Here is a 13383-nt window from a genome sequence, read left to right on the forward strand (position 1 = left end):
TTGCAGGATTTGCTACCTAAAAAAAGTAAAAACAGAGGGAGGATGCTGTCATGTCTCATGTGTAGACCTTGTTGGTATCTCTGGGCAGCTGGGGCCAGGCTGGGTCTGTCTCTGCCTGCTGGGCTGCACTGAGGGGAGGAAGGGAGCAGAGAGTTCTCTCCTCTGCTGAGCAGAGGGAGGAGGAGGGTGGGTCCAGGCTGTAGAGGACAGGGTTTCCTCTCCTTCCAGTCTGTTATTTACTTTGTCTGGTTAGTCAGTAGTGCAAGTCAGAATGGTCCATCCCCCAAGCAGCAGGATAATTGGGAATGAGAAGCCCTGGGCTGTGAAAATGCCCATCCCTTGCTAAAGGCCTGTGCTAGCACCTCCCAGCAGCTCCCCATGGCCTGTCATTCCCCCTCCTCTGCCTTCATCTCTCCTGGGAGACTGTGCCTCATGCTCTGACGTGGTATGTCTTTCTAGTGCGCTCTTTTCTGCTGAGAATCCCCTGGGAAAACTGGAGCATTGTCCCAGACTGTACTGTGACAGCTAAGCAGTGACAGACGCAGCTAACACATGGCTTTTGGGGGGGTGGAGGGAGCTGCTCAGCTCGGTAATCAGGCCTTGGTTGTGTCATGAGCCATTCACAAAAACATTCCCTCCCCAAAAGTCACCAGAGCCTTTTCACTGCTCCCGGAGAGCTCATCCATCAGGAGCTGGGCAGCTGGGGAGGTGACACTGAGGGCTGTGCCTGGGGACAGCTGCTCCTCCTGCCTCACAGAAAGCCATTCACACCTCAGCTTATTAGCAAATTGACTAATTACAGCATCAGTCTTGCTGGAAAACATCCCTTTCCTTTCACAGGGTGTCTGGAAGGGCAGGGGCAGGACAAAACAGCATCGAATGCAGAGATTTGCCGGTGAAACAAGGGGGAAGCAGCCTCAGCAGCATGTGGGCTGGATTCCATGCCAGCAGTGCCCTCTGCCCAGGGCTGGAGAAGGACTGGGCTGCAGGGACGCTGGTGCTGAGCTGTGCCCTGGCACACAACACGAACAGGACAAAAATGCAAAGGGATTTCAGCAGCGCAGCTGCCCACGTTTCACGTGGGTGTTGGAGCTCCACGGCTGCTCCTGTCTCAGCAAAGAATTGCAGTGCTTCCAGAAGGATCCCTTTGGTAAGAGAACTCCTCAGAAACACAAATGAGCTTCTTTGATATAGATCCGGGAGCTGAGTTTTGTTCGCACTGACCTATGAAAACACTGCCCTGTTCGAATGCAAATCCACTGACCCCAGTAAGCCCAGTCCTGCCCAGATCCCAGCCCAGCACTGATTTTGGGCTTTATATTTTGATGAAACACTTTCTGGTTTTGTATGACCTAAGTAACTGTCTTGCTCCCCTCCCCAGATTTTTTCAAACAGTCCAGAATACATCAAGAGTCTGCACCAACTCCCTTGACTGTAGTTTGAGAGTGAGATGTTCCCAGGTCTCTTGCCCCACAGTTTGCAAGGGCTCTGCCTGATGAGAGGCAGCTGCCTGTTTGTTTCCTGGGGCTGTGAGCTGTGGCTGGAACAAGCCACATTCTGGGCAAGTGAGTCCAGCTGCTCCCTGCAGTCCTCAGGCTGCCATTCTGCCTTCCTCCCACGGGGACTGGCATGGGAGGGCCAAGTGCTGGCAGCTCATCATTCACAGCCCTGCTGCGGGAAGATGGGTGTTTGGAGAAGTGGCTGTGAGGAAGAAACAGGGTGAAACATTAGGGATTAGATGTGCTTAGGATTCAGCAGAGGAAATTCAGTCGGTTTGCAGCAATTCTGCTTTGTAAAAGAGAATGTGGTGACTGAGAGAGGACAGAGGACCAGCCATGGCCTCTGCAACAGAGCTGGTGTCTCCCTGGCAGGGCTGAGTCCAGCCTGGCACTGGATGGCTTCTGTCCTGGTGTGCTGAAGACAACCCAAGGCCGGGAGAGCCACAGGCACAGGAGCTGGGGAGCTGGCAGACAGCGTGGAGGAAGCTGTTTGCATTGCTCCAGCCAGGGCTGAGACTGCAAGGATGCCTTCCAGGACCAGCGGCCAGCTGGGAACTCAGCCAGCACTAAATTCACACCATTCTTTTACAAATCAGGTTGGTAAGAAAAACACGAGACACAAACTAGTGTGATTTCCATAGCAACCTCAGTGGAGGTTGAAAAGTCTTTTGTAAACATAGGGCTGAACCTGAGGATCCGATTTTCTCCACAGAAAAGGGAAGAGAATGGAGGCTTAATAAATTCAGGCCATACAAATGAACTATAAATCTCAGACGGAGCCATTCCCAACCTCTCTGTTCCCCTTTCTGTCACCCTCTCCACATGCACAGCACGAAGCTGTCTGAAACCCAGAGCCCAACTTCCCAGCTCTGGCTTATCTCCATAAACTGCACAAAGGCTTATGCCCCTCTTCCATTGCAGCTGACCTTTACTGGCTAATTCTGTGACGCACACACAGCCCCAGCACATGCCATGCCATTTCTGTAGGGCCACAGTGACTTGAAATGAAATTTGGCTTGCACTGGAGGGCTGTACTGCAGCCAGCTCTGGCTCCTCTTCCCCACCATGGCTTCCTCCAGCTCCGTCAGGCAAGTGTGGATTTGGGTGTAGCAGCCCTCAGCTCATCCAAGCGCTGTTCCTGCAAACCCCAGGTGTGAATATGGATGCAAATGATAGGAAAATTAATGCACAAACACCAGAGGTTTATGTCCAAAAAGGAGACAGAGGAGTCCTTTTACTTTATTCCAATAAAGGGAGAGGCCATGGGGCATTCCCCTGGGATCTCTCCAATTTTTGGAGGATGCAGCCTCCCTTTTTATCCCAATTTCCCAGCCACATTTCCCTTCTCTCTTTCCCCATTGGCTGGGGCACTTGAGAGGTACAGACTTCCCAAAACACCTGATACCAAAGATTCCCCTCTAATGTATAACCCTCTCTTTTAAGTTTTAATTCTTATGGAATTTAGGGGTTTTTCTTCTCCATTGTTTCTTTCATCTCTCAATGTCTAATTTCATTTATCAGCAAACCTAAAGTTTATTTGTAAAAGCAAATATCTTTTTCCATTCATCAATCAGTGGAATCCTTCCCATTGTTTCTTTTGTCTCCCAGAGCTAGTTTTATCAACCAGCAGACCCACAGCTTGTTTGTAAAGACAAATCCACTATTCCTCTCACAAACAGCACAGCATCTCCCCCCCTGCTACCTGCCCACACGGTGCTGTGGGGAGCGGTGCTGCCGTTCATCACTGTCAGCAGACAAAGGCCGCGGGCCGCGCTGGTTAATGACCAAAGTGACACGAACAGATGGCGCAGGCAGCCTGCCACGGGGGCACCAGGAAGTGCTGTATCGCTTACACCCTCACGGGGAAGGGATTTGGCAGGGCTGAGGGCGCCAGTGGAAAACACACTGAATTTTCATCCTGCTCAGGCTCTGCCGGACAGAGCGCGGCAGATGCCGGAGCTGCCTCGCTAATGCGGCCTACTGGGGACAGACTGCAGCCCTGAGAACGTGTGTGAGGGGACAGGGGACATCAGAGCTCGGCAAAAACAGCTTGGGCAGGAGCACGATGCATGGCCACAGCTGGGACATTGGAGCAGTGACGCAGGGAACAAGTTGTGTCTGAGTTTTTGAGTGTCTGAGGGAGGGTGTCAGAGGCTGGAGCCAGGCCCTCCTCAGTGGTGCTGGGCCATGGCATGAGAGGCTGGAGCACAGGCAGTTCCACCCAAAAATGAGACAGGGGCCTGTTGGAGTGAGCCCAGAGAAGACAAACCAGATGACTGGTGGGGTGAAGGACCTCTCCCACAAGGAAAGGCTGAGAGAACTGGGATTGTTCAGCCTGGAAAAGAGAAGCCTTCAGGGTGATCTAATTGTGGCCTTTCAGTACCCAAATGGAGAGAAAGATGCAGAAGAACTTTGAACACAAATTTGTACTGACAAATGGGGGAACTGCCTCAAACTGAAAGGGTGGGTTTAGATAAGATATTAGGATTAAATTCTTTGCTCTGAAGGTGGTGCCGCTCTGGCACAGATAGCCCAGAAAATCTTTGACTGCTGCACCCTGGAAATGCCCATAGCCAGGTAGGACAGAGCTCTGAGCAGCCTGGTCTAGTGGGTGGCATCCCTGCCCAAATCAGGGGGCTGGAATAGGAAAATATTTAAGGTCCCTTCCAACCCAAACCATCCTGTGATTCTATGAGGAAGAGCTTCACTGTGTGGGTGATCAAGCACTGGCACAGGCTGCACAGACAGGGTGTGGAGTGTCCCCCAAAAGCCCTCTGGACACAGCCCTGAGTGCCACGCTCAGGGGACCGTGCTGGAGCAGGCGGATGGACTGGGTGACCACAATGGTCCTTTCCAACCTGAACCATCATTCTGTGATTCTCTGTCTTCAAAGAATCTCCCCGAGGGTGGCAGAGCACTGGGACAAGCTGCCCAGGAAGGCAGTGGAGTGTCCCTGTCTGGAGACATTCCAAGCCCACCTGGACGGATTCCTGTGTCACCTGCTAGGGGTGACCCTGCCTTGCCAGGGGGTTTGGGTTGGCTGATCTACAGAGGGCCCTTCCAACAATACAGTTTGGTGACTCTGCCTTCAGCCTCCGTCCAGGCTGCAGGGTACGAATATTAGGAGGGGGAATTTCTTCACATAAAGGGTGATTAGATATTGGCACAGGCTGCCCAGTGAGGTGGCGCAGTCATCTTCTGTGGAGGTGTTCAGGAAACGACTTGTAGCACTCAGTGCTCTGGTTGACAGGGTGGTGACAGGGCAGAAGTTGGGTTCGATGACCCCAGAGGTGTTTTCTCGGTGCCCCTCTCCCCTCACGGACCCGATTCCGTGGCTCCCTCACACGGGGGTCCCTCACAGAACTCCCGCCTCTGTGCGGCCCTCACCGCACCCGCCATGACGGACCGCCCGCGTCGCGCGCCGTGACGTCACGGGGGGCGGGGCGCGGCAGGGCCGGAACATGGCGGCGCCCTCGGCCCCGCGGCCGCCCCGGCCCCGCAAGGAGCCGCAGCCGCTCGTCATCCCCAGGAGCGCGGCCGAGGAGCAGCGCCTCCGCCTCGAGCGCCTCATGAGGAACCCGGTGAGGGCACCCGCCGGGGCACGGGGTCCGTGAGGGGAGAGGGACACCGAGACCCCCACCCCCTGGGTCTGTGAGGTGAGAGGGTCACTGAGACCCTCTCGGTGTCTGTGAGGGGAGAAGGACGCCGCGACCCCCCACCTCTGGCTCTGTGAGACAAGAGGGACTAACACCCCCTTTCCCTTCCTCCGGGGTCCGTAAGGGGAGTGGGACCAACCTCCCCACTCTCCTCCCCGTGTCTGTGAAGGAAGAGGAACCAGCACCCCCTCCCGGGGGTCTGTGAGGAGAGAGGGACCAGCCAACCCCCCCCTTTTCCTTCCCGATTCCATGACGGGATCGACACACGCCCCCCTCCTCCTTGCCGGGTCCCCAGGGGGAGCGGGACCGACCCCCACACACTGTATTGCTGTGAGGGGAGAAGGACCCGTCTTTTCAGGGATGCTGTAAGGAAAAACACACTTCTCTGGGAACCCAGGGGCCCCTCAGTGCTGTGCTCGCTGCTCTTTCCTCTATCTACCGCTTTTAATGTGCGGGATCATGACTCTGGTCCTCTGTCTGGGTGTTTTGATCCTTTCCCGAGGAGGTTTTTGCCAGGAGGAGACTCTCACCCCTTGCTCTGTGTGTGCTGGAGCAGGCTGAGACTTCCCTGCAGCACGTTCTTCTCTGACCTTGCACCATGTGTTCTCCCTCCCCTGCTCTTCCTGTCCTCTAGCTCTGGCATGGAAGGTGCTCAAACACCTTTCATCATTTCCCAGACTGCTGGTAGTGGAATTATACTCAGTTCCTGCGAGTGCTTGGAGGTGCTGACATGTTTCCTTCTAGCTCCCATGCTGAAAAGAGGCACAGACACTCCTAATCCTCCTGGGGTTTGTTGACCTGCAGGCCTGAATGTGAGGGACAGAGAGGATCCCTTCTGATTCTCCTCTTCTGCCTGCTCCTGATCCTTGTGCATGAAGAAATTGCTGCAGCTGTGCTCCTTCTGAGATCAGTCAGTTGGTGGAAGTGGCTGTTGTCAGACGTACCCCGCCTTTCAACAATGTGTTAAAATTGCAGACTTTGCTCCTGGAAGATACTGATGGCTGGTTGGTTTGTTCTTGCAGGAAAAGACTGTACCAATTCCTGAAAAACTGAATGAATGGGCACCACGACCTCCCCCGGAGTTTGTCAGAGATGTCATGGGTAAAGATTCTGTTCTTCAGATAACTCTGGTATCAGCCCCAATTAACTTAGAAAAATGTTTAGCAGGGAAAGACAGAGGTGGTTTTCTGCTGCTCATTTTGCAGGAGAAAAGAGGTGTGAAATGTGCTTTGAGAGTTGATTTTTCAAGTTTTATTTGGTTCTCTGATTCTACTTTTTTGCTGGCTGTCAGAATGCAGAGGGAACAAAGCCTGTGGCACTGCAGCACGTGGGCTGCCTGCAGTGCAATAAGCTGCTGCTCTGGTGATGACAAGTAAATGGTGATGAGTAAATCTGTCCTCTCCATGGATCTGAGAGTGCTCTGGAAGATTGGCAGCGTGAAGTGCTTCTTTTGACTGCTTTGAGTCTGAATCTCAGGCTGTGAGAAGCAGGCACTTGCAGCAGGTGTGAATGTGTGTGCTCAGGTAGGGAGCTGGCAGCTGTGCCAGGACCCTGACCCAAGTATTCTGTGTACACTTCACTTCTACCTGTAGGGATTAAATGCAGTTGCTGTGGTATAAACTGGCTGCATGTAGAAGTTCTGTCTTTCTTTGAGACCTCCATCCTTTCTAGAGGTTGACCTGTTCTTATTTCAGAATAATTGATCTTGGACTCAAGTTTTCATATGCTTCTGAATAAAATCTGCTTATTGGAATTCTCCATTGGCTTTTTCAAATAGCTTTGCTGTGTGCTTGAGTGAATGGTCTTGTTTTTCTGGGAGTACCTGATATGCTGGGACTCTGTTGGTATCAAGAGCACCCCTGTTGCAGTCCCAGCTGCTGGGTTTTAATTAGGTGTCTTCTTTGAGGCTTGTATTCCTGTGCTTTCCCTTGAGAAAGGGCTCAGGAGACGGGGGAAGAGAGTGGAGCACGATGCTTAAAGCTCCTGCAAGGCTTCAGCATGCAGGCTGATGCCAGGAAGAGAGAGCTGTAGGGTTTTAATTTAGGAAGAAACAGTTGAAAACTGTCAGTGGATCTGTCTTGCATGGTAAAGTACAAGATCACCTTTTACCACCTTTCTGGTGACCTTTATTTTATGTTTGAGAAATGCTGAAAATTAGTGGGAAGCAGCATCAGCAGGGTATTGTAGCTCACCTCTGCCTGTAAGAGAATGAGGGGTGCATTTCATCTCCAGTTCTTTGCCTTCCTTGATGTGCAGCTAAGGGTGGGCTCTCCGGGGGGGTAATTGGGTCACCTGCAGTGACCCAAAAGTGTGTGGGTTTGCAGCTCACTCTGGCTTTTGCTTGTGAGCTGGGTTTAAAATGGTGACACACTCCGTGTGCTGTTGGTAGATTTCCATCTGACAGTGCCCTTTCCTGTGTCCCATCCCTCAGTGTCCAGCTGTGCTGTATTGCACTAGGCACGATTTCTTACACAGCTGTAGGGATCTGTGAGCCTCTCTTCACCTCCTTTCCTAGCAGACTGAGCTCTCCCTTGTTGCAGGTTCCAGTGCTGGCGCTGGGAGCGGGGAGTTCCACGTGTACCGGCACCTCCGTCGGCGAGAGTACCAGAGGCAAGATTTCATGGATGCCATGGCTGAGAAGGTCAGCACAGCTCTTTATAACTCCCCCCTCCCCCAGCTGTTTGTTGTTCTTTGCAAATCTGTGTTTTCTTTGAAAGTCATGTACAAATAATTCCCTTGTCAGAAGAATCTGTAGGAGTGTGTGATCTGTGGTGTCTGTGTCAGTACTGAAACATTTGGTGCTTTGTGTCAGACGTGCTCCATCTCCTGTGTTCCCTGGGGTCCTAGCACGCTGTAAGGCCTCATGGGAATGTGTGTGTTCTCAGGTTGACTTGAAAATGCTTTAAAAGCTAGAAATCCTTGATAACACTGCCTTGCACAGACAGAAACAAAGTGAGTGCCTCTGCACAGAGTTCAGATGTTTCCTTTAAGTCCTGATCGAGTAGAATGCCCCCTCTTTTAGAAAACACTATTGATATACTCTCTCTTGGCCGAGATGAGTCCGTATGTTAATGTTTGTGTCTCCAATTATTCATTTGTTTTTACTGAAACATTAATTAGGGCAGAAGCCCAACCTCCCTCATCTGCTCTGGTGAGGATTTCTCCCTCAGAAGGTTTCAATGTTTGGCTCAGGTTGCAGGTTAAAAATGCTGTCTGTACAGGAGCCATGCCTAGGAACGTGGCTTTGTATAAAGAAGCCAGGCAAAATCTGGCAGAGCTCCCTTCTGTATTTTGCTAAAAGACTTCTCCCTAAAAGGACATGACTTTTAAAATAAGTATTTTAATTTAGATTTTGACCAAAGTATGACATGTGATCAATTACAGCAAAGACTAGATGAGGAATTCCAGAAGAAACTGGAGAGGAATAAGATGATTGCAGAAGAGCAAACAGCAAAACGCAGAAGGAAGCGGTAAGGGCAGATTTTTCCCAGGAGGCTTGACATGGAAACCCTCACTCCCTGTGCCTCATCTGTAGCTGCATGCTCTGGATAAACACTGTCATTCTGTGTCTGCATCTATCAGCTGGGAAGTCTGGCTGTGGAAATTAAATTTGTCAGTGTCAATGTTTGGTTTCCAAAGGTAGCTGTAAACCTGACAGGCTTTGCTGGGGTGGTTTCTTTTCCGTGCCATTGCTTGCAGGATAACTTTGGACTGGTTGAGCTGCTTTTGCTGACACTGTGGTCTTGACTGCAACATGCCTTGCTGCATATTTGTTTTAACAGTGTCAGGAAAGGTTTGTGTCTATATCTGGCTTGAGTTTATGTCTGAATCATTTGGTACCAAGCAGTTTCAGTGCAAAGCTGGGTGCTGCTTCATGGGTAGGCTGCTTCTGCCTACCCCGCTGAAATGTCTGGCAGGTGAAGTCTAATAAGTTAGGTGGAAATAGTAAAAAAATATTAAATCCACCTTTCTCTTAAATTTTAGACGAAATGAAACACAAGATTGATGCTCTCAAGAAATAGACTGACCGTTGTAGTGCAGTGACACAAGAATTTAAATCCCACTCTCTGTGTCCAGGATAGGTTTCAGAAAAAGCAGGGAATCGTGCCTCTGCTCTTTCCCAGGGTCTGACCCTGAGCAGTCTCTCCCTTGCTGTTTTGCATGCTGTGGCTGAGAGTTGCTGTGGAAAGGCCTGTGCAAAGTGGCTCACTGCCATGTTAACACAAAAGTGCACAACACAAACACTGTTGCCATCTTAGTTTAATTTAATGTGGTCCAACAGATGGCCAGCAAGTCAGATCTGGCCTGTTGCCTCTTCCCTGGCTGAGATGGAGAACAACTGTTCCAACAGCAGATGCTGCCTAAACACTAACACCTCCATGTCCCCCTGCCATGCTCTAATGGTGTGACTTTGCCCTGCAGGAGCCCCTCTAATTTCCCTCACCACCCTTCTCTGTCCTGACCCAACAGGTTCAGTTCCTGGCTCTCTGTTTCAAGAGAATTCAGTTATGCTGTAGAGAGAGGAGCATGTGAATGCCAGGCTGCTCTGCCTGTATCTGCCTTTAACTTGCCAGGTTGCCTTTGTTGGGCAAGGAGAGCTGGGTTGTGTGAATTGAAATTCCCTCTTACCCCCAGTGCTACTCCTAGGGCCTGACATCCTGAGGAAGTACAGCCAAAGAGGAAGGTCAGAGCATACTGCATTCTTTTGATTTTCTTCAATTGAAGTATTTATTACTGGTGGTTTTTTCCCCCGGTGATCAGTTTCTGCAGTCTGGGTTTTAATACCATTTTCTCTTTGTGTTTATTAGCCTAGGTAGATAAAATGTGGGGGCAGTTTCATTCTTGTTCCATCTGTGTTCTTGGAGATTCTTGTGTATCATAGTTCTGGTTGCAGTGGAGTCATGAAAGACTTAAAAAATCCATTAATCTGAAAACAACATAGAAAAGTTTCTCTTGATCACATGCTAAGTTTACTCTTGGTGAATTTTCAGCTGAGGCCAAATTTAAATTGAACTTCTCTTCTGAAATCAGCTTTTCCAAGATGTCTGTAATATGTCCTTTATCAGTGCATGAATGTGCAGAAGCTTTACAACATTGGATTTGCCAGAGAGTCTTTTTTCTTTGCTTTATAGCCAGAAGTTAAAAGAGAAGAAACTGCAAGCTAAGAAAAATAAACTTGAACAAAAGAAGCAGGAAAAAGGTCAGTGAAATTTAGTTTACTTTTCTCAGGACTTGGTTCTGTTCCCTCATTGAAGCTTAGAAGGTTTTGTTCCACCCCCCATCCCAAGCATTCTCAATACATGGATTAAAGCCTGAGCCTTAAGCTTGTTATTTTAGCTGATGTTTCAAAATCCTCTTTGAAAGCCATCTATGTTGAGATTTAATCTTACAAATAACTTGGCTGTTTGTGAATATTTTCCATTTATTAGGGGGAATTTTGGACAGCAAACTCTGGAATCTGAGTTTGTGGATATTTTGCCACAACTGTTCTGATGAACTGCAGATTCAGAACCTCACCTGAGGTTTCAAAAGGCAGGATTGTTCAAGGCTGTGCTTTTTAAAAGTGTATTTTGAATATGTATGGGAAAACAGGTGGAAAAAAGGCAGAACTTGGGCAGCAAGAAACAGAGTTATAATTTTGTGTGTAAGAAACTGAGCCACCTTGGTACTGTCTCTTCCACAGGACTATTTTATTTCATAGAAATAAAGGTGAAAAACCTGACTGCCTCTGTTCTCCTGCAACATTAATTTCTCTCTTGAAAATTAATGTTCAGCAATGTCAGTGTAACTGTTTGCTCCAACTTTTGCATACTTGTTGCTTCTTTTCAGTGAGTATATTTTGGCTTTCTCTTTCAATGTGAATTAGCACACAAATGGTTAATGTTAAAGTTACAGCAGTTTCTGGTAGTTCTGCTGGAACAGTGGCTTGTCTGACAGTTCTACCTTATTTGTACTTCGCTTTTCAGAATTGGATCTGTTTCAGCTGAACTACTGCCAGCCTCCCATGTAAACATGGGAGGACAAATTGTTAGGTTAATTTTACTTGTGACGGCAAGTGAATGTAGCAGAGTGAATTTTTTGGGTGTTTTGTTTTGGTCTTGTTATTTTATTTTATTATTTTAAGCTACTCGTTTATGAATTGTAACTGGGAGGAGAATTTAAGTATGAGTCAACATTTGTTCATTTTGAGTGAGCAAACAGAATACCCATCCCTTAGGGAGTGGCTGGGAGAGAGGAGAGCTGGATCAGGGACTGGCACTGAGGTATGGGATTGCCCTGTACCCGTTGTGGGGCAGGAGTGGTTTTGTTTGGCACAAGTTCCTGAAAGACAGAATCCAAACTCCCTGGTCTTTGTTAACAGTTCTTAACTCTTTACAGTCTGTGTAAAAGAGTTCTCTATGTAAAATAATAATATCAGGGGGGAGAGAAGTCCCTCTTAGCCATTTTTAGTCAACTGAAAACAGCTTTTTTTAGTTTTGTTTGCCCTGGATTGTAATGTGAGAATTTTTTCAAATTGATTAAAATGTACTTGTTGGATATAGCAGGCAAACATTTGTCTTCCTTCTTGAATGAATGAGTTAAACCTTTGAATTGCAATGTTTCATCTTTGTTGTAGTAAAAACATTAAGAATAAGGGTTGGCACTGAATGAGGTCAGCTGTTGATGAGCAAGCTCCCAATAAACGCTCAAAGTTCAGCACTTCACCACGCGGTGGCATCAGACCACTGATCCTAAATCCCACATGAACTGGTCAGGACACAGAGTGTGACTGGGCCTGAGGAGCAGGAGAGAGCAGAAAAATGGCTCTTGGGTTCAGGTCCCACTTTATGCCATACCTCATTTTGGTTATCGGTTATTTAATTTCTAGTAGATGTGTCCTGTTTTTTTAGCAGACTTCACAAGTTTTCTGTGACCCTTGTTAACCTTAGACATATCTTAATGAGTTCCTGTACTGACAGTATAGCAAACAGTCTGTAAAAGTTTATGGCACCTCGTGGAGTTTCTGTAAACTTGGATAGGTTGTAGGAATACACTGAGTCTTGCCTGTGCCTTCCCAGTGCTGAGTGTGATCCTTCAAAATTCATCTCAGCCTGCAGAGGTGAGATTGGGAATGAGATAACCTATCACCTCAGTGTTTGACTGTCTCTGTTAGAAAGAAATAATGTTCCAGAGGAGTTGGAGTTGTTTAATGATGGACTTGGTGTTGGAGATAAGGGAATTCCCCAAGGGAGAATTTGATATTCTGAGCTCCTCATCACTCGGTAGAATTAATAGAACCTGATTTGTGTTCCCTGAGTATCTGGGACTGCTTAGTTGTGAGATGCTTAACAAGGAAGACACAGGGGAATATGTTACTCTCCATGCTAATTAGCCTGACCTAATCCATATTTGCTGAGCACCTGAGAGTGTTTTGCTGTGAAATGCTTGACAAGGAAAGCCAGGTGGGAACACCTCATCCATTCATCCTGTTTGTGTTTGTAGAACCTGGGCAATCCCAAGAGCAAGGCAGCAGCGAGGATGACGAAGAGGATAGCAAGGAGGAGGAAGAGAAGGAAGATGATGCTGAAGAGCCAAGTTTTGTGATGGGAAGAGGATGAGGCCTTCCAGGGACAGCTGGAAACACTGTTCATTGCTTTATATTCAGGAGCATGAAAGCCTTTCATCTCAGCCAAGCAGAACCCATTGGCGTACGTTACATCTGCTTAACGGGGCATGGCCTTCACGTCACAGGCCTGAGAGAAAATGACAGAGAAATGCCAAATAAGAGATTTTTTCTTAATTGCTTGTATAACTGCTGTGCAGTCTGCTCTAAGTTTGCTCTAAAGAGTCAGCCATAAGTCTCTATGACCCTAGAGTTCTTTCTAAAATGGCCCAGAGTGTTTTTCTGTCTGAAAGCTAAAACATAACTATTACCATTTAAGGGAAATATTACTGTGAAGGCTACGTATTCTACTTATCTTGAAGCTGGTAGCAGTGGGATACATGAATCTAGGGGAAGAGTTTAACCTGAGGTAGAAAAGTGGTCTGTAGCCAGACTCTCCTGCACTGTGAGTGTTCTGCATTTGGGGTTTTGTATGGGGTCATCTCTAACCCAAAGAAATCAGTTTATGTTGCTAGACAAGTTCTATAGATTTTTAATCTGGATCCCTTTTTTAATGCTAAAACTTTCCCTATTGCTTTTCTTCCTTCCATGTTTTCTAAATTAATAAAAGGGATGTGTTGGATTG

At 48.2% G+C, this 13383-nt stretch overlaps 1 protein-coding gene across 1 annotated transcript; it reads left to right on the forward strand.

Annotated features, from left to right (window-relative positions):
* Positions 1–4937: 4937 nt before the first annotated feature.
* PRKRIP1 (PRKR interacting protein 1) lies at positions 4938–13380 on the forward strand. The gene is made up of 6 exons (XM_059866145.1): positions 4938–5080; positions 6178–6256; positions 7696–7796; positions 8540–8625; positions 10288–10355; positions 12638–13380. Exons 1-6 carry the CDS (start codon positions 4961–4963, stop codon positions 12751–12753), a joined length of 570 nt encoding a protein of 189 aa, XP_059722128.1. The 5' UTR covers positions 4938–4960; the 3' UTR covers positions 12754–13380.
* Positions 13381–13383: the final 3 nt, after the last annotated feature.

This window comes from Haemorhous mexicanus, chromosome 22 (genome assembly GCF_027477595.1).
Source record: "Haemorhous mexicanus isolate bHaeMex1 chromosome 22, bHaeMex1.pri, whole genome shotgun sequence".
Taxonomy (NCBI): Eukaryota; Metazoa; Chordata; class Aves; order Passeriformes; family Fringillidae; genus Haemorhous; species Haemorhous mexicanus.